This window comes from Erinaceus europaeus, chromosome 7 (assembly GCF_950295315.1).
Source record: "Erinaceus europaeus chromosome 7, mEriEur2.1, whole genome shotgun sequence".
Taxonomy (NCBI): Eukaryota; Metazoa; Chordata; class Mammalia; order Eulipotyphla; family Erinaceidae; genus Erinaceus; species Erinaceus europaeus.
Window position 1 is genome coordinate 113,748,380 of NC_080168.1, and position 21,808 is coordinate 113,770,187.

The 21,808-nt window shown below is 39.2% G+C and overlaps 1 protein-coding gene across 2 annotated transcripts in view; it reads left to right on the plus strand.

Moving 5' to 3' along the window:
* TFCP2 (transcription factor CP2) overlaps window positions 1-21,808 on the plus strand; it is a 51,529-nt gene that overhangs the window by 24,510 nt on the left and 5,211 nt on the right. For both annotated transcript variants that reach the window (XM_060195361.1, XM_060195362.1), the window contains 9 exons: window positions 477-583; window positions 2,736-2,888; window positions 4,901-5,011; window positions 5,331-5,419; window positions 12,166-12,214; window positions 13,249-13,342; window positions 14,184-14,274; window positions 18,692-18,816; window positions 19,225-19,367. In XM_060195361.1, the coding sequence (XP_060051344.1) occupies window positions 477-583; window positions 2,736-2,888; window positions 4,901-5,011; window positions 5,331-5,419; window positions 12,166-12,214; window positions 13,249-13,342; window positions 14,184-14,274; window positions 18,692-18,816; window positions 19,225-19,367 (962 nt within the window). The remainder of the gene's footprint in view (window positions 1-476; window positions 584-2,735; window positions 2,889-4,900; window positions 5,012-5,330; window positions 5,420-12,165; window positions 12,215-13,248; window positions 13,343-14,183; window positions 14,275-18,691; window positions 18,817-19,224; window positions 19,368-21,808) is intronic.

The following is a 21,808-nucleotide window of genomic DNA, read 5'->3' on the forward strand; positions in this document are numbered from 1 at the left end:
ACAATAACTACGACAACAATAACAATGACAACAATAACAACTACAACAAGCGCAACAAAAAAATGGGGAAAAAAAGAAAGAAAATGATACTCAGAAAGAAACAACTAGGACAATTTTAGCTCTAATCACCCTTTTCTTTTTCATTTTGACTTTTGTCATCAGAATTTCACTGTTCTGGGATGACTTTTTCTGATAGAGGAGAAGGAGCGCTACCAGAGCCCCAAAGCTTTCTCTAGTGTTGTATTCCCATGTGGTGTACTGGGGGGTTCAGCCTAGGTCTCAAGTATGGTAAAGCAAGCTTCCTCCTAGATGATCTACCTTGCCAGCCCTAAGCCCTTTTCATAGATCAAAAGGTTTAGGGTATGATACATAAAAATATTGGTAACTAAGGACCAGGAATATAAGAATTGTGCCCTTCTAACCTAAGCCCAGTAACTGCCTTCTGAGTGTTCAATGATTATTATTTTGTTTCTCAGATATCCCAATGTCTGTGGGTATAATTGATCCTAGGGCTAATCCAACCCAGCTAAATACGGTGGAGTTCCTATGGGACCCTGCAAAGAGAACATCTGTGTTTATTCAGGTAAGGCATCGCACATGTGCTTTCAGTTCTGAAAAGCAGCTTTTTCTTTTTCTTTTGTCTCCAGGGTTATTGCTGGGGTTCAGTGCCTGCACTACAAATCCACTGCTCCTGGAGGCTATTTTTTACCTTTTGCTGTCCTTGTTGTTTATCATTGTTGTTATTGCTGTTATTGTTGCTAGGCTAGATAGGACAGAGAGAAATGGAGAGAGGAGGGGAAGATGGGGGGGGCGGCGGAGAGAAAGATAGACACCTGTAGACCTGCTTCACCACCCGTGAAGCAACTCCCCTGCAGGTGGGGAGCCGGGGGCTCGAACTGGGATCCTTACACGGTCTGTGCACTTTGCAACCATGTATGCAAAGCATCTTGTTAGCTATTTGTTTCTTGAAGGATAAAACATGAAGTTGAAATCTTGACAGGATTCAAGCCTAAATGCGAACTCCTCAACATGTGCCTGAGAGACATGAGGAGTAGTAGTTTCTCAGTTGCTCTTCTTTTTTTCTTCCTCCTCCTCCCCTTCTTTTCCCCCTATTTTATTATTTATTGGGTAGAGACAGAGAAATTGAGAAGGAAAGGGAGGGAGAGAGAGAGAAAGAGACACTGTAGCATTGTTTCACTACTTGTAAAGCTTCTCCTCAGTAGATGAGTACTAGGGGTCTGAACCCAGGTCCTTACACATTGTCACATAGGGGCTCAACCAGGTGCACCACCTCCCAGCCTTATGAGTTGCTCTTCTAATTTCTCCAATTAAAAAAAAAGTTAGCACCCCAAAATGCTTGCTAGTGGCTACATAATACTTTTTTCTTCACAAGCTCCATTACTTACTAAAAACTACCTAGCATGTATACTTAATGTTTTTTCACTGTAATACATGACTGTTTTGAACATCTTTAAACCTCGAGTTTGATTTGCATACTTAATTATGTCCTCTGAGTAGCTGATCATATATATATATATAATTTTTTTTTTAACAGAGCACTGCTTATCTCTGGCTTATGGTGTTGCTTGGGATTGAACCTAGTACCTCAGAGCCTCAAGCATGAAAGTTATTTGCAGGGAGTCAGGTGGTAGCGCAGCATGTTAAGCGCATGTGGCACAAAGCTCAAGGACCGGTGTAAGGATCCCAGTTCAAGCTCCCAGCTCCCCACCTGCAGGGGAGTCACTCCACAGGCGGTGAAGCAGGTCTGCAGGTGTTTATCTTTCTCTCACCTCTCTGTCTTCCTCTCCTCTCTCCATTTCTCTCTGTCCTATCTAACAACAACAACATCAATAACAACAATAATAACTACAACAACAATAAAAAAAAGACAACAAGGGCAACAAAAGGGAAAATTTAAAAAATTTTAAAAAGAAAGTTATTTGCATAACCACTATACTATCTCCCCAGCCTGCTCTAATAATTCTTATTTGCAGTATTGATAGCTTATTAAGTATTTCCCATGAGATAGCTATTGTGTTAAGAAACACTTTTTATACATGATTTTATTTCATATGTCAACAGTAATTCTGTAGTATAGAAATTATCCTTGAGGGGTGGAGAGATAGCATAATGGTTATGCAAAAGACTTTCATGCCTGAGGTTGTAAAGCCTCAGGTTCGGTCTCCATGAAGACAGAGTTGAGCGGTGCTCTGGTAAAAGTAAAAAAGTAAACTAAATTATCCTTGAGGGTTAGAAAAATTAATGTCTTACCCAGGTTAATATGTGGTTAACCAGTGCTCTACTATTAACATTCATTAAAATCTTACACTTCATACAGTAACAGGGCAACCTGTCACCTTTATTGTCTGTGAGCTGTATAGTGACATGAGTGGAACCTCCTCTTTCTAAAATTATCTTGCATGTCCAGGAAACTTTTACTAATAGAAGTCATTTCTCCTTTGTGCTTGCTCAGCATTCTCTGAAACAGTTTACAGATTTGATTCCTCATAGTAGCTTTGCCAGCTTTAGATTGGTGCATTTCCTTTTTTGCATTAGTAATTCATTGCAGTTTCCTTCATTCCTCTCATTAATGTTTAAATCTTAGATACCAGAAAGAGTATAAAACTTTTACATGTTTTTATAAAGCTTTTGAAGGTCTTACTATTAACAGTTGCTCATAAAATGTTGCTGGTAGTAGTACTAAAAGCTGGGTTTTTTTTTTTTTTTTTTTTTAGGTGCATTGTATTAGCACAGAGTTCACCATGAGGAAACATGGTGGAGAAAAGGGTGTGCCATTCAGAGTGCAGATTGATACCTTCAAGGAGAATGAGAACGGGGAATATACGGAACACTTACATTCAGCCAGCTGTCAAATCAAAGTCTTCAAGGTATTCCTAGGCATTGTGCCGACAAACAGTGGAACTCTTTTCTTCATCTTTCAGTTTCACCATTAGTCAGCAAGCTGACATGCCTTTTAAAGACATTATGTCGACCAGGGAGGTTTATCAGTAGTTAAAGCACAGGACTTGCATCAGTGATACCCTGGGTTTGATCTCTCTGGCACTACATATGCCAGAGTGGTGCTGTAGTTACTTTCCCTCTTGTAAAATAAGTAAATGAATAAATCTTAAAAAGAGAGAAGAGAAGAGAAAAGCACAAATTATGTCCTGCCTATCTAAATTCCTGTCTTCTTCCTTCCTCCCTCCCTTCCTTCTCTTCCTTCCTTCCTCTCTTCCTGACATTTATTGAAAAAGATGAAAGTGAAAGAAAGGAAAAAAAAAGTCTCTCCATTTTGTTGAGGTGTGATTGGCATGTAAAGTGCTGTATTTAGGGGCAGGGAGGTGGCTCACTGGTAGAGTACCTGCTCACACGTGTGGGGTCCCCAGCAATACGTGGCAACAACAAGGAGCGCTCCAGGGAAGGTAGAGCAGTGTTTTCTGCTTTTTCCCCTCCTGTTTGTATCTCTCACTATTCTTATTGTAAGAATATAGAAGAAATGTTGGACTGAGGAGTAGCTCGGCAGTGGTATGCATGTGTGAGACTCAGTTTGATTTCTTGTACCACATTAAAAATAAAGGCTTATTTAATGTAAAGGAAAAAAAGTGAAAATTCCATCTAAAACTATAGTCATTGAAATCACTAATGAGATGGACAGCACAAAAATTTAACCACGGGCTGGGAAGACAACATAATGCTTATGCAAAAATACTTTGATGCCTGCAGTGCTAAAGGTCCCAGATTCAATCTCCAGCACCACTGTAAGCCAGCACTAAACAGTGTTTTGGTTAAAAACAAACAAATAAATTAATTGATAGAATGTAAGAGACTGAAAATAAGAGAGGGGGAAAGAAAAAGAGAAAAGGAGAAATACGTGCAGAACTGCCTTACCACTTGTATAATTTCTCTGGTCCTTGTACATGTCCTTGCACATGCTTTACTGAGTGAGCCTCCAGCCCCCAGTTATCAACTTTTGGGAAAAGCTCACATATTGAAAACTTGTAGAAGAGTTGATAGTTATAGCATACATTCATACTTGATCTTTTCTTTATTTTGATCTTTTTTTATTCATATATATATATATATGTATATATATATGTATATATACACACATGTTCTCATTGCACACGGTTTATTATACAAAAGTATTGGGGCTGGGTGGTGGTGCACCTGGTTGAGTGCACATATTACATTGTACAAAGACCCAGGTTCTAGCCCCCAGTCCCCACCTGCAGGAGGAAAGCTTTACAAGTGGTAAAGCAGGACTTCAGGTGCCTCTCTCTCTCTCTCTCTCCTTCTCTCACTCTGTCTCTCTTTACCCTCTCAATTTCAGGCTGTCTCTATCTAATAATTGAAGATAATAATTTTTTAAAAATCACATAATACAATTCAAAAGTATTCAAAGCATGACACCAAAGTCCTCCTTTTCCAATCTTACCCTGATTCCCCAGCCTCTCCTCAGAAGTAGTCATCACTTAATATGTATCTTCTGGCCCTTCTGTGCTTTTACATACACATGTAGGTAGGTATACACATATTTTCTTTGAAACATAAATGGAATTATATCATATGCATTGTCTTGAGACTTGCTTTGTTTTTCATTTGACTGGGTGCTTTAGAGATCTTCCTATGTCAGTCATTAAAAATTTCTTGTTCTTTTTCTTTATGCCGGTCCTTGCGCTTTGCGCCACGTGCACTTAACCCGCTGCTACTGCCCGACTCCCTCTTGTTCTTTTTCTGTTCCACCAAACATATAAAAATCCTGTTTTCAAACTTAGATGCAATGATGCATGTTGTCTTTACATCATTATGTATATATCTTTGTTTCACTAAGTTTTTAGAAGTAATTTATTGGATCAAAGAATGAGTACTTGAGTCTAAAACAAAATATTTCTCATTTCAGCCCAAAGGTGCAGACAGAAAGCAAAAAACAGATAGGGAAAAAATGGAAAAACGAACTCCTCATGAAAAAGAGAAATATCAACCTTCCTATGAGACAACTATACTCACAGAGGTAAAAGAGTTTCTTTTGTGGACAATTTATGTCAATACTTTGACTCTTGAAAGAATAATCAACCACTTCACAGTCTATACAGACTCATTATTATACATGGAAAGCTACTGTATTGTTTTGTGTCAATTATATATCAATTTTTAAAAACCACTTCCAGCTTGTTTAAAATTTACTTGGTGTGAATATATTCTTTCTTTGTTATGGTGGCCTCAAAGGACTTAAGATTTACTAACAGAATGTCCTATTGAAGTGATGGTGTTTAGGTGGAATGCTAAGATGAACTACTCTTTTCATTCTGTAAGTTATCCTTTGTTTTTAGTGTTCTCCATGGCCTGAGATCACGTATGTTAATAATTCCCCGTCACCTGGCTTCAACAGTTCTCATAGCAGTTTTTCCCTTGGGGAAGGGTAAGTCTGGGAAGTGTGTACTCAATATGTACTCTTACAGTACTTTTCCATAAACAAGGTCTTTCCAAATATAGGCCTACTTGTATTGGGTTAATGTTTGATTGATTTGTGTATTAACTGAGGTTTAGATGATCTTTAAAAAAACCTGAGTTTTATATAGCTCTTTCTTCTTTATTTTTTTTTTTTCTTCTGGATAAAAAAAAGAGCAAGTCAGCTTTTAATGATTTGGGAACTTACTTTCTGGAGTTTTTACTTCTCCCTATTACTAGAAAGTAGTCATAGTTGAAACACAGTTGTGTAAACACTCAGATGTATTTTGCAGGTGGGGATAGGTAATTCAGCAGTAGAGTGTATACTTTGTACCATGAGGCCCTGGGTTCTGTCCCTGGTTTCACCCTGCATAATGGCAAGAAAGACAGAAACAAACAGAATCACAAATGACAGAACAGTACTTTGGGGTCTTTTCTTTCTTCCCTCTCTATCTCTTGTCACTTTATCTCTTTCATAAAATAAATTCAAAACAAGATCTATTTTGTTACTTACTAAGATTGATCCTGTGACAGAGCAGAGCTATTGTGCATCAAGTAGAGAGTTCATATCACCATGCACAAGGACCTGGGTTTAAGCACCTGACCCCCACTTGTAGGGGAGCTTCATGAATAGTGAAGCAATGTTGCAGGTGTCTCTCTGTCTCTCCTTTCTTTTCTATCTCCCCTTCCCCTCAGTTTCTTTCTGTTTCTGTCAAAAAGATAAAATGAGAGAGTAAGAGAGAGAGAATACAATCCTATAGCAAAGTACTACAGCACAGAACTTGGAGGTGGAAGTTCTCAAATGTACTTCCCAGCACTACATATGCCAGAATCATGTTCTGATCCCCTTCCTCTCATTAGTCAAAAAAATAAATCTAAAATAATAATAACAACAATAATAATGTCTCTAACATCTAGTTGGTTTGACTCTTAACAAAAAACAAAGACAAAAAAAAATTCCTTACTAAAGAGAGAAAGAGAGAGACAACTAGAGTGTTACTCTGGCATATGCAGTGCCAACAATTGAGTTCAGGACCCTATGCTATGACTCTTTGATTACTGGGGAAGAAGGTTGAAGATAGTAATCAAAGTGATGTTTTGGAACTATCTGTAGGATGCATTTAATCTTGCCTCATGGCCTTTTACTATTGGAGATAACTGAAAGTATTACAGGTGACTGTCTACTCCACTGAAAATAAGTTGTCTTATAGTCTTAGCATTTAATATGTATTCCACATAGGCCATGTTAAAATTTGGAACAGGCTATTAACTATGTGAATATATTGTTTGCTTATATGTTTTTCAAATTATGTAGGCACTGTGTTCAATCTCTGTCGAAAAGTGATTAAAGTAGCTTAAGTAATTAAAATATAATAAGAATAAAAATAAATAGACAGAAAAGGTGATGTGAGGGCAGTGGGTGGATAGCTTAACAGTTATGCAAAAAGACTTTCATGCCTGAGGCTCTGAAGTCTCAGGTTCATTCCCTTGCATCAGCCAGAGCTGAGCAGTGCTCTGGTAAAGAAAGAAAGAAAGAAAGAAAGAAAGAAAGAAAGAAAGAAAGAAAGAAAGAAAGAAAGAAAGAAAGAAAGGTAACTTGACCCCTGAGTTAATTACTAAATTTTTAAGTACTGAATACTTTTTTTTTTTTTGCAACCAGGGTTTTTGCTGGGGCTTGGTGCTGGCACTATGAATCCACTGTTCCTTGTGACCATTTTTTCTTTTCTTTTTTTTTTTAAATTTGACAGGACAGAGAGAAATTGAGAGGGCAGGAGAGAGAGAAAGATTAACACCTGCAGGCTGCCTCACCTATAGAGAAATGAACCCCCTGAAGGTGAAAGGGGCTCAAATCCAGGTCCTTGTGCATAGTGATATGTGTGCTTACCCGTCCGGCCTCTTTCAATTTGTGTAACTAAGGCAAAAAAAAAAAAAAGATTTTTTTGCAGAAAAATAATTTGCCATCCAAAAAGATTATGCAGTTTACTTATTTGCAGTTTTTTTTTTTTTTTTTTTGCCTTTAGGGTTATTGCTGGGGCTTGGTGCCAGCACCACAAATCCACTGCTTCTGGAGGCTTTTTTCCCTTTTGTTGCCCTGGTTGTTTTATTGTTATTGTGATTATTATTACTGTTGTTATTGATGTCGTTGTTGTTGGATAGGACAGAGAAATCGAGAAAGGAGGGGAAGACACTGGGGGAGAGAAAGATAGATACCTGCAGACCTGCTTCACTGCTTGTGAAGCAACCCCCTGCAGGTGGGGAGTCGGGAGCTTGAACCAGTATCCTTACACAGGTCCTTGCACTTTGCTCCATGTGCACTTAAATTTATTGGCAATTTTAAATAATAGATTAATGAGTTATACTTAATATTTCCCTCTTTTATTGTCATTATCTCATTGGTAGGATATAGTTTTTCTTTTATAAAAAGGAAGAAAAGTAAGCTATTTGAGGGAGCTTACATGATTGCTAGAATGCACAGTCCTAGCCTGCAGGACCCAGGTTTAAGCCCTGGGTCTCCACCTGCAGGGAAGGAAGCTTTCCAAGTGGTGGAACAATATTGCAGGTATCTTCTCTGTCTCTCTCAGTTTTTCTCTTTGATGTTCTCCCACTCCCCAGCCTCCCTCCAGAGCAATGTTCAGTTCTGGATTATGGTTGTGCAAGGGATTGAACCTGGGACTTTGGAGCCTCAAGCATGAGAACTTTTTGCATAACCGTTGTTACCTCCCCTGTTCTTCTCCTACTTTTTCTTCCTCCCTCTCCCTTGATCTCTAAAAAGAAAGGAAGGAAGGAAGAATGAAAGAATGAAAGAAAGAAGGAAAGAGTGAGTATGCTTAGTTGTAGCAAAAGGAAATGTAAGGGAAAATAATGTAAGGGAAAAAGCCCTTGGTCCACAGATTAAGTAGCAATTTTAATTTTTTATTATTATTATTTTTACCAGAGCTACTGTTACTCAGCTCTAGCTTCTGGTACTGAGAATTAAAGTTGGTTCCTTTGGTGCCTCAAACATGAAAGTCTGTTGTGCTACCCATAGTGCTAACTCTCATTCTTAGCACTAAAATTTCTGAAGTTACTTTGCAAGTAGTTACTGTGTTTTCTACTATAAAAATGCATGGTTGGGGCCAGGAACATATCATAATGGTTATGCAAGCAATTTTTTTAAAATAATTTATTTCTTTATTGGGGAATTAATGCTTTACATTCAACAGTAAATACAATAGTTTGTACATGCATAACATTCCCCAGATTCCCATTTAACAATACAACCTCCACTATTTCATACATCATTTTTCATGGACCTGTATTCTCCCCATCCACCCACCCACCCCAGAGTCTTTTACTTTGGTGTAATACTCCAATTCCATTTCAGGTTTGACTTGTGTTTTCTTTTCTAATCTTGTTTTTCAACTTCGGCCTGAGAGTGAGATCATCCCATATTCATCCTTCAGTTTCTGACTTATTTCACTCAACATGATTTTTTCAAGGTCCATCCAAGATCGGCTGAAAACGGTGAAGTCACCATTTTTTACAGCTGAGTAGTATTCCATTGTGTATATAGACCACAACTTGCTCAGCCACTCATCTGTTGTTGGACACCTGGGTTGCTTCCAAGTTTTGGCTATTACAAATTGTGCTGCCAAGAACATATGTGTATACAGATCTTTTTGGATGGATGTGTTGGGTTCCTTAGGATATATCCCCAGGAGGGGAATTGCAGGGTCATAGGGTAGGTCCATTTAATATATTGCTGTAGCTCTTTCAGTAGAAGTTTGATGTATTTAGATGGCTTCTCATTGGGTGCATAAATATTAATAATTGTTAAGTCCTCTTGATTGACTGATCCTCTCAGCATTAAGTAGTGTCCATTCCTATCTTTTTTAATCTTATCTATTTTAAAGTCTATCATGTCAGATATGAGAATAGCTTTTCCTGCCCTTTTTTGTGGGCCATTGGCTTGTATGATAGTTTTCCATCCTTTCACTTTAAGTCTGTGTTTGTCTTGTTGAGTTAGGTGAGTTTCCTGTAGACAACATATTGTTGGGTTGTGTTTTCTGATCCATCTTCCTACTCTGTGTCTTTTAATAGGTGAATTCAGGCCATTGACATTTATTGATATCAAAGATTGAAGATATTTTAACGCCATTCTTGTAGAGTTTTAGAGTGTTTTGATATATGTCCTATTTGTGGTGGTCTGGTTGTTTATAGGAGACCTTTCAGAACTTCTTTCAGGGCAGGCTTGGTGATGGTTGCTTCCTTCAACTGTTGCTTGTCTGAGAAGGTTTTGATGCTTCCATCTAGTCTGAATGACAGTCTAGCAGGATATAGTATTCTTGGCTGAAAGCCTTTCTCATTGAGCACTCGATAGATATCTTGCCATTCTCTTCTGGCCTGTAGTGTTTGTATGGAGAAGTCTGCTGCTAATCTTATGGGTTTTCCTTTGTAGGTGACTCTTTGTTTTTCTCTTGCAGCCTTGAGGATCCTTTCTTTATCCTTATTCCTTTCCAATCTAAGTATGACATGTCTTGTTGTCTTTAGGTCTGGGTTAATTCTGTTTGGGACCCTCTGGGCTTCTTGAATCTTTATGTCTTTGGTGTTGTCTAGACTAGAGAAATTTTCAGCTATTATGGCCTGGAGAATGCTTTCTTCCTCCCCTTCTCTTTCTTCCTCTGGTAAGCCAATAATGCGTATATTGTTTCTTTTGAAGTCATCCCATAGGACTCAGTTGTTGTTTTCAGCATCTCTTAATCTCTTTTTGAGATCTCTTACTTCTTTTTTAGTTGTCTCTAATTCATCCTCAATCTTGCTAATTCTGTTTTCAGCCTCATAGATTCTATTCTCTCTGCCCTCTACTGCTTTCTGGAGTTCATCTATTTTGTTGCCCTGCTCTGATACTGTTTTAGCTTGTTTAGCTAGTTGCCTTCTTAGCTCAGCGATTTCAGCTTTCAGCTCTCTAATAACCATGAGATAATTAGAATTTTCTTCCATTTTCTCATTTGTTGTTCCTGCATTTCTGATTACAATTTTTTCAAATTCTTTACTCACTCCTATTATTATTTCCTTAGCTAATGTTTGGATGTTGAACTCATTGTTTTGTGCTTCACCCTCTGGAGGAGTTTTAGCTGGACTCTTGTCCTGGTTCGAGTCTCCAATATTTTTTCTTGTTGTTTTAACCATTTTATATATGTTAACAGTTTTTTCAATCCCTGAGTTGGAGCTCAGTGGTGTAAAAGCCTCTTCTTTTTTCTTCCCTGTAGGCTATGGGAGCCTGAGGGCTTTTAAACTATCAATAGGCTTCTTAGCTTAATCACTGACTCCTGACCAAGAGATAAAGCAGGGTGTGGCAGAGATAATCCAGTGGTTATGCAAAGAGACTTTCACAGCCCCTCAGGTATGCCACCGAGGTATAGGTCTCCTGAGTTTCCCGGTTAGATCTCTGTCCCCTGGTGTCCCTCCCTGCTGCTGCTCCAGATTCTGAGGGTAGTAGCAATGGAGACTCAGAGTTGCACTTGGTGAGTCTCTGGGGAGTCCTTTCCTCCCTTCAGCTGTCCCCTTGTTGGTGGAGCAGACTGGAGGTGGTGTCTCCACTGATAAACTGTTGAACTGTTAGCAGTCACTTAATCTCTCCTTAGGCCCCTCTCTCCTCTCTGTCACCAGCCACGCATGTTTGTACTCACGGGTGATTTACTGGGTTCCTGTGGTCATTCTAGTCCTGTCTTGTTTCGGTCCGGGTAGTCTCCTTTGGTATTCCTAGTTGATCCGGGAGAGGAGAGGAGAGGAGAGGAGAGAAAGCGATCTGCTGCTCGTAGCTCCCTGCAAGCAGTTTTTGTGCTTAAGTCTCTGTGGTGAAAGGTTCAATTCCAGGCTAGTACTACTATAAGCTAGAGCTGAGCAGTGCTCTGACAAAAATTAATAGACAAGTAATAAAAGTAAATAAATAAGTAAAAGTGCATGATCACATTGCATATATTTTCTTGTAATAGTTTTCTTGTATATGCTTATGTATTTGTATGTCTGATATAGCAGCAATATACTGATTATGATTTTTTTCTTTGTTGCAAGGAGAAAATTCAGTATTTCTCTGCCATTTTATGTTGTCCTGGAGATTGACCTTAGAGTCCACACATACAAGTCCTAAGCTCGCCCACTCAGAGAGAGCATCTGAACCCCTGGCCCTTGATTACTTTTACATTTTGATATTTTTAATTTATAGTTTAATAAATTGCTTATGTTCCTTATGCTATATTTTACCTGATGAGTCCCAACTTATTGAAATTATGGTCTTTAATTTCCTCTGTGACAAAAAGTGTTTTAAGTAATATAATTAATTTTCCTTCCCAAATAAAATCCTTTTTTCATTCTTTAGAAGGAAAAGGAGAGACAGAGAGCAAGAGACAGAACAGCACTGCTCCATTGTCTGTAGAGCTCCCTAGTGCTGTCCTGTAATGCTCCCAACTGGTGCTGAGACTCAAACTTGGGGCTTCATACTTGGTAAGGTGCATGCTCTACTAGATGAGCTACCTACTAGCCCAGTAAAGTCTTTACAGTTGACCATTAATAGAAGTATCAGGTCTAAGAGTACGACTGTTTTATGAATGAGAACAGATTTAATTAAATCTCTAGCTTAAGATGTATTATGAGGATAGCAAAGCTTTTTTTCAGGTTCATTATTATGAATCCTCTGTGTATCATAGACTCATCCTTTCATTTTAAATGTTTCTTTAGAAATGGTTCTCCAAACCACCAACCAGAGCCGCCCCCTCCAGTCACAGATGTAAGTCTAAAGTTAAATACCAGTTATTTGTAATGATGATATATATTTTCCCAAAACTACTTTATTGGTGATATAATGGTTTGCAGTACAATTGTTGATACTTGGGTACAATTTCTCTCTCTTTTTAAAAAAATTTTTTATTTATTTATTCCCTCTTGTTGCCCTTGTTTTATTGTTGTAGCTATTATTTTTGTTATTGATGTCATCGTTGTTGGATAGGATAAAAAGAAATGGAGAGAGAAGGGAAAGACAGAGAGGGGGAGAGAAAGATAGACACCTGCAGATCTGCTTCACTGCCTGTGAAGCAACTCCCCTGCAGGTGGGGAGCCAGGGCTCAAACCAGGATCCTTACGCCGGTCCTTGGGCTTTAAGGGCCATGTGGGCTTAACCCGCTGTGCTACCGCCTGACTCCCTGGGTTTCTCATCTCCCTCTGGTAGGTATATAGTTTGAGGACTGCAGTTCAATGGAAATTTCTCTTTTAGGGAGTATTATTCACTAATTCATTAAGGAAACACTTGATAAATTTTGACTATGAACCAGTCAGATACTATGCTAAGAACTAGAGGTATGAAATAAGTCATGGAAGGTACTTGAATTTATAAAGAACTGAAAGCCTAGTGGAGAAGGCAAGGATGGGATTCTGTGGGTATCTTGCTTAGGAAAAGAAGACTAATATAGTATAAACATCTTTTAAGCAAATTGCGTTTGTCTGAATATGGGTATGCTTAGCTATGTGTTAACTAATGGTGTAACATACATTTTTTAATAAACTTTTTAAAAGTTCCTTCTAGCTCTGTTTTTATTGAAAACAGAAAGAAGTTGAGAGAGATGGGGCAGATAGAGAGGGATAGACTAAAAGAGACACTTGCAGTACTGCTCCCCCGCCCCCACCTCTCACCCCCCTACAGGTGGGGACCAGGTGCTTGAACCGGGATCCTTGTACATTGGAACATGTGCACTCAACCTGTTGCATCATGACCCAGCCACATAACAAGTATTTTTAAATACTAAAAAAATCCTTTCTCTCTTTCAGAACCTCTTGCCAACGACTACACCTCAGGAAGCTCAGCAGTGGTTGCATCGAAATCGTTTCTCTACATTTACAAGGCTGTTTACAAACTTCTCAGGTTAAATTTGCTTGTCCTTTTGTTTCCCCCAGCATGGAATATTCCTTTAAATTCTATAGCATCATCTCTTTCTCTCTCTCTTTGTCTCTCTCTCTATATGGTCTGAGTGCATTTTTTTCTTGTTAAAATGAATTACATAGAACCCCTTTCCACTATCAGCTTCAACTCTACTATGAAATAGTTAACAAGGAAGAATACTTATATTCACTTTGATTTTAAAATATGTGTTTTGTAGAACACTTTAAAAATGTATACTCCACTTAGTAAAAAACATTTGCAAATATTTTGGAAATTTCCCTTGATGTCACTGTATTAACTTCTTTTTACATGTTCATCTTGTAATTTAGCAATTTCTGTGGACCACATGTGATAGGAATACACAAACAGAAAAGGCATACTTCCTAATTATTCATCTTCTAGTAAAATAAGATTCAAAATAAATATTAAAGCCCTTCCAAAAGTAAATAAAAGGTTTTGATGCAGTATATAAACGGTGTACAAAATAATGCACTTGAGAAAAGGTTTGTGATTAGGAAATATGTAAGCTGAGTCTTGAAGGATGAAGAGTCAGATGGTGGAAGAAATGTGACAGGAGAAACAACCTGCTCATTAGACTTAATCAGTTTGGTGACAGCACGTGACTAAGTGAAGTAGTTGATTGGGTGGCATCTGAGGTGGGAGAAGAAGCAGGTTCCAGGTCACGGAGGGTTGTATATACCATTCAGAAGATTATAGGCTGTAATGTACCAGTAACAAAATGTCTTTGTAGTAGTGTCTATTTTAATAACCATGAACAAAGAGGATATTTGCCTTTATCACCGTTTTCTTATATTAATTCCAGGAGCAGATTTATTGAAACTAACTAGAGATGATGTGATCCAGATCTGCGGCCCTGCAGATGGAATCAGACTTTTTAATGCATTGAAAGGGCGGTATGTAATTAGCGTCAAAATATCAGAGAGATTGGATTTCAGATAGATTTGGATTTGGTAACTCTTCACTGTATTCTTTGCACAACTAAATATGCCTTGTCAAAATATTCTTTTTTAATATCAGTATTAGATAAGCAAAGATGGAAAAGACTTTCCTAATACTTGATTTAAGGAATTCCCTGTGATGTTCTATTTCTAATTTTCAGGTAGTTTTTTTTCATTTAGTAAATGTTCCTTGTCAGGCCAGCAACACAGCACAGCAATAGCAAACCAGTTTGCAAGTAAGAAGTCCTAGGTTCACTCCCTGTCACTGCATAATGCCTGCACTGAGTGGTGTTCCACTATCACACTCTCATGAAAACAAACCATTATATATATAAATATATCTGTTAGTCCTATTATGAAGTAATAAGTACTATGATAGATGCTGGGTATATACATCATGAGGTTTACTTTCTAGTGGGAAGAAAAAAACATAAACAAGTATTTTGAATAATGATAGATGCTTTCAAGAAAAACACACAAACAATAAATAAATAAAAAGCAATATTGTAGCCTATTCAGTACCCACAATGAGACCAAATGATCTCTATAGGGGATTTTTAGATTGAGTTATGAGAAGGATGAAAGCCAATGGGTTGTGTGAGGGACGCACACTTTGGGAAGAAAACTCAGCAGGTACGAAGACTCTGAGTCAGTTTTACCTAAAGAAGGGGTCATTTTTATTTTATTTTATTTATTTATTTTCCCTGTTGTTGCCCTTGTTGTCTTTTTCTTGTTGTAGTTATTATTGTGTTGTTATTGATGCTGTTGTTGTTAGATAGGACAGAGAGAAATGGAGAGAGGAGGGGAAGACAGAGAGGGGGAGAGAAAGGCAGACACCTGCAGACCCAGACCTGCTTCACCGCCTGTGAAGCGACTCCCCTGCAGGTGGGGAGCCGGGGGCTTGAACTGGGATCCTTACGCTTGTCCTTGCGCTACTGCCCAACTCCCGAGGTCATTCTTAAATGTGAATAGAAAGGGCTGGTGAAATAACTCGCTTAGATAATGTACTGCTTTGTCATGTGTGAAACCCAGGTTGAAGCCCAGGCCTCCACTGCATTGGAGAAAGCCCCCATGCTGTAGTGTCTCTCTCTCTCTCAAAACAAACAAACAAACGAAAAAGGGCAGGAATTACTAAATGTTTGTTCACAAATATTATTTGTAATGCACAATAATTTATAGTCCCTATTTATTTGTGATTTCCAGATTCAAATAGGCAGTAATAATATTGTGGGTAAAACCACAAAATGTCATAGAAACAAATCAATGACTAAATAATGAAATATTGGCAGCATAGTGGAAGAACACACTCCTTGAATATGGAAACCTGGGTTTGAGCATCATTAGATGGGGCAACAATATTCTTGTCTCTCTCCCAATAGAAAGTTACAATAATGAATGGGTAGTAGAGATAGCATAATGGTTATGCAAAAGAATTTAGTGCCTGAGTCTGAAATCCCAGGGTTAGTCTCCCTACTTGTGTACATCACAAGATAATGAATCAAATTAGTTATATTGAAACATTTTAAAGAACATGGTGAGGTTTTTTTTTTTTTTTTGCCTCCAGAGTTATTGCTGGGGCTTAGTGCCTGCACTATGAATCCACTGCTCCTGGAGGCCATCTTTTTCCCATTGTTGTTGTTGTTGGATAGGACAGAGAAATTGAGAAAGGAGGGGAAGTTAGAGAGAGGGAGTAAAAGATAGATACCTGCAGACCTGCTTCACCACTTGCAAAGTAACCCACCCATAGGTGGGGAACTGGATCCTTGCATTGGTCCTTACCCTTCCTATGCCCATCATACTATGTGCACTTAACCCAGTACACTACTGCCCCGCCCCCCAATCTTACTTTTTAAAAAAAATTTCTTTATTGGGAAATTAATGTTTTACATTCAACAGTAAATACAATAGTTTGTACATGCATCACATTCCCCAGTTTCCCATTTAACAATACAACCCCCACCAGGTCCTCTGTCATCCTTCTTGGACATGTATTCTCCCCACCCACCCACCCCAGAGTCTTTTACTTTGGTGAGATATGCCAATTCCATTTCAGGTTCTACTTGTGTTTTCTTTTCTGATCTTGTTTTTCAACTACTGCCTGAGAGTGAGATCATCCCATATTCATCCTTCTGTTTCTGACTTATTTCACTTAGCATGAATTTTTCAAGGTCCATCCAAGATCGGCTAAAAACGGTGAAGTCACCATTTTTACAGCTGAGTAGTAGTCCATTGTGTATATATACCACAACTTGCTCAGCCACTCATCTGTTGTTGGACACCTGGGTTACTTCCAGGTTTTGGCTATTACAAATTGTGCTGCCAAGAACATATGTGTACACAGATCTTTTTGGATGGATGTGTTGGGTTCCTTAGGATATATCCCCAGGAGAGGAATTGCAGGGTCATAGGGTAGGTCCATTTCTAGCCTTCTGAGAGTTCTCCAGACTGTTCTCCACAGAGGTTGGACCAATTGACATTCCCACCAGCAGTGTAGGAGGGTTCCTTTGACCCCACCCCCTCTCCAGCATTTGCTGCTGTTACCTTTCCTGATGTCTGACATTCTCACAGGAGTGAAGTGGTATCTCATTGTTGTCTTGATTTGCATTTCTCTGACAATCAGAGACTTGGAGCGTTTTTTCATGTGTTTCTCAGCTTTTTGGATCTCTTCTGTGATGAATATTCTGTCCATGTCCTCCCCCCATTTTTGGATGGGGTTATTTGTTGTCTTATTGTTGAGTCTGGCAAGCTCTTTATATATGTTGGTTATTAAACTCTTGTTTGATGTATGGCATGTAAAGATCTTCTCCCATTCTGTGAGGGGTCTCTTGGTTTGGGTAGTGGTTTCTTTTGCTATGAAGAAGCTTTTTAATTTGATTTAATTTTTTAAATTTAAATTTACTTTTTAATTTAGTCCCATAGGTTTATACTTGCCTTAGTCTTCTTTGTAATTGGATTCATTTCATTGAAGATGTCTTTAAAATGTATGCGGAAAAGAGTTCTGCCAATATTTTCCTCTAAGTATCTGATAGTTTCTGGTCTAACATCCAAGTCCTTGATCCACTTGGAATTTACTTTTGTATTTGGTGAAATACAGTGGTTCAGTTTAATTCTTCTGCATGTTTCAACCCATTGTTTCCAACACCATTTGTTAAAGAGACTCTGCTTTCCCCATTTAATAGTCTGGGCCCCTTTGTCAAAGATTAGATGTCCATAGGTGTGGGGGCTACATTTTTTTCAAGTGTGTAGAAAAGATAAGTGTAATATGATCATATCAAGAGGTAATTATCTCTAAAAAATAAGAATAGAAGGGCCAGGTGTTGGCTCACCTGTGGAACACATGTACACAAGGAGTAAAGTTCAGGTCCCTGTTCTCCACATGCAGAAAGGAAGAAGCTTCACTGACAGTAGAACTGTGTGGCAGGTGTCTCTTCTCTCTCTCTCTCTCTCTCTTACCTTCTTTTAAAAAAGGGGGGGGGGGAATGGCCTCTTAAAATGGTGGAGCCATCCTGGTACCAGGCCCCAGCAAAAGCCCTGATGGCAAAAAAGTAAAAAAAAGTAAAAAAAAAAAAAAACCCAGAAGTGGGGAACCGGGCAGGGTGCAGTCAGTAGAACATGCATGTTACAGAGCAGAAGGAACCAGGTTCAAGCCCCTGGTCTCCATCTGCAAAGGGGAAGCTTCACGAGCAGTGAATCAGTCTGGCAGATGTGCATCTTTTTCTCCCTCTCTCTCCCCTATCCCTCTCATTTTTTCTCTGTCTCTATACAAAAAAAATAAATTATATATATATATATGTATATATATATGTATATATATACATATATATATATATTAATGAACAGAAAGAGGGCTTAAGCTACACAGGAGAATGTAGTAAGGAAAATAAGGTTCTCTAGTTCACTGTATTGTCACTTTTAAGTAAAAGGTACATTTGGGAACTGGCACTCTTACACATTTTGGATCTTTCTAACCTTTACCCAAAGGTTACAAACTCCAGTGGCTTCAGTAGCCAAATATGAGCATGTGTTAGTCAAGGGTGGGGTTTGCTGAAGAATGTGTATATCATGTGAGGAGAATAACTAGTGTATTGTTCTCTTAAAAGAATGAGGGCCTCGGATTGCCAGATCTGACTTTACAAGAAAATGCAAAGATTCAGAGGTTTATGAGATGCCTTCTGTTGGAAGGAGTTCAGTTAAAACACTCATATACACACCAGTAGAGAACTAATAAAATGTAACTGATGGACTTCTCTGGCCCAGGTGCTTCCAGTTTTCAGTCCTTCCTCTACAGTACTAGCATTAAATGCATAGATTCACCCTTGAAGTTACCTTACAGGGAGAAATGTGAGACTAGCAGTCTTTTTTCCCTTCTTAGGATGGTGCGCCCAAGGTTGACCATTTATGTTTGTCAGGAGTCTTTGCAGCTGAGGGAACAGCAGCAACAGCAGCAGCAGCAGCAGCAGAAGCATGAGGATGGCGAGTCAAATGGTACTTTCTTCGGTAGGTTTTTCTGGACAGGCCAGTGATGAAGTAGGTTAAGAGATGACTTACGAGCATGTGTGATGGGAATGTAGCAAACAGCGGGTTCAGCATTTGCTAAGAGTAATGATAATTGCTAATGTCTATGAAGTTCCTAATAGATGCTGGGCCTCCTCAGTACTGCCATGTGCTCTGATTTTTTATAGCTGTGATCTCCTTTTTGATCGTCACAAACATGTAGACGAGGGGTGTGAGACTTAGGAATGTTGAGTTAACTTGCCCTGGGTTACCTAGCTATCAAATAACTATGTCAGGATTTGAACTCAGTCTGACAGAGTACTTCAGAAAAATGCACATTTCTAGTGATTCGATTAATATTAAGAGCAAGGAAACTTTGTAATGACTGTCTTTACTTTCTCTCTTTTCCAGTGTATCATGCCATCTATCTGGAAGAACTGACAGCTGTTGAACTGACAGAAAAAATTGCACAGCTTTTCAGTATTTCCCCTCGCCAGATCAGCCAGATCTACAAGCAGGGGCCGACAGGAATCCATGTGCTCATTAGTGATGAGGTATATGTTCAGTCCAGTCAAATCATCAGGTGACCGTTTTTTAGGGCATAAAACAAGGATAAGAGCAGTTTGTTTTTTTTTTACTATTTTATTTTATTTTATTTTTTTTTTCCTCCAGGGTTATTGCAGGGCTCAGTGCCTGTACTACAAATCTACTGCTCCTGGAGACTTATTTTTATCCCCTTTTGTTGCCCTTGTTGTTTATTGTTGTTGTTACTGTTATTGTTCTTACTGTTGTCATTGTTGTTGGATAGGACAGAGAGAAATCGAGAGAGGACTGGAAGACAGCAGGGGGAGAGAAAGATAGATACCCGCAGACCTATTTCACCACTTGTGAGGTGACCCCCTTCAGGTGGGGACTCTGGGGCTTGGACCAGGATCCTTCAGCCAGTCCTTGCTCTTTGTGCCATGTGCGCTTAACCTGCTGCGCTACCACCTGGCCCCTGATAAGAGCAGTTCTACTGCTTCCTATATCAGGGGTTTTCAAATGCTTTTGCTTGTTTATTTCCTAAAGACATTTTGCCCCTAAAAAATGTTTACAAGCCATGCATCTCTTTGTACATTTTTTTAAATCTTTTTTTTAATATTTATTCCCTTTTGTTGCCCTTGTTGTTTTTTTTATTGTTGTAGTTATTGTTGTTGTTATTCATGTCATCGTTGTTGGATAGGACAGAGAGAAATGGAGAGAGGAGGGGAAGACAGAGACGTGGAGAGAAAGACAGACACCTGCAGACCTGCTTCACCGCCTGTGAAGCGACTCCCCTGCAGGTGGGGAGCTGGGATCTCGAATCTGGATCCTTACGCCAGTTCTTGCGCTTTGCACCACCTGAGCTTAACCCGTTGCACTACCACCTGACTCCCCTCCTTGTACATTTTTAATTGACTTAAAATTTGAGATTAAGTTTAAATAATTACAAGAATCATTTCTGGGAATATTAAATGGTATTTTTAAATGAAATGGTCACATTACTATTATAACTGTATTCCCTGTGATGTAAATACATGAATGATCTAATATCACCATCACCTCTTTTATTTGTGGGAGGACATCTTTTTTTTATTAATGAAACAAAGAATCAGAGCCTCACTCTGACATATGCATTTCTGGGTTCAAACATGGGACCTTACTCATGCAAGCCTGTGCTTTATACACTGAATCACCTCCCATATGCAACCATCAACATCTTTTTCTTTTTTTCTAGTAGTTTACTGTGGCTAGTACTTTTCTGCTCCAGGCCAGACTTTTCAGATAGAAAGCAGTAGACAGAAGGAGAGATGATGCTATAGCACTGAAGCTTCCTCTAGAGTGATGGGGGCCAGGCTCAAACTTGGGTCATACACATAACAAAGTAGATGCTCTGCCCAGGTGAGCAAGGATCTGTCTTCAAACCCCTGACCCCCAACTGCAGGTTGGAAGCTTCTTCAGTGATGAAGTAGTGCTGAAGATATCTCTATCTCCCCCTTTCCTCTCAAATTCCCTGTCTCTATCCAATACATAAATAAAATTTAAAAATAAATTAAATATATGAATATGCTGTCTCCTCTCCCCCCCCCCCCAAAGCTTCACTACTCAAGGCCAATTTTTTCAGATAAGAAAGAGAAGGAGACATACCACAGCACCAAAGGTTTCTCTAGTCTTAAAATGGTTCCATGTGGTGTACCAGGGGCTTAAATCTAGCTTATACTTAAAGCAAAGCAGGCACCTTCCATAGGTGGATTTCTTGCTGACTGACCTGATTTTTTTTTTTTTTTTTTGGTCTCCAGGGTTATCAGTGGGGCTCAGTGTCTGCACTACGAATCTACTGCTCCTGGTGGCTGCTTTTTCCATTTTATTGGATAGGACAGAGAGAAATTGAGACAGGGAGGGAGAGAGAAAGACAGAAACCTGCAGACTTGTTTTACCACCTATGAAGTGACCCCTCTGCAGGTGGAGTACAGGGACTTGAACCCAGATTCTTGTACTTTGAAGCACTATGTGCACTTAGCCCAGTGAGCCACCACTCGGCCTGACCTGGATTTTCTTTTATCAGCTCCCTCCTTTCCTTTCTTTCTCTCCTCCCCTCTTCTCTCCCTCCCCCCTTGCTAGTGCTTCTCTGGAGCTTCATGCCCACATAATTCCACTTCTCTAGGTATACTCTTGTGTTTCCCCCTTGGCTATAAAGTGAGACAGGTTGAGCAGTAGCTCACCTGGTTAAATGCACACTTTACAGTGTACAAGGATACAGGTTCAAGCCCCTAGTCTCCACCTGCACAGGGAAGCTTCCACAAGAGGTGAAGCAGTGCTGCAAGTGTCTCTTTCTTTGTACCTCTTCCACCCCTTTCAGTTTCTCTCTGTCCTATGAAATAAAAGAAGGAAGAAGGAAAAAGTGACTGCCAGGAGTGTTGGATTTGTTTTGTGGGCACTGAGCTGTAGTGATAGCTCTGATGGTAGGGCGGGGGGC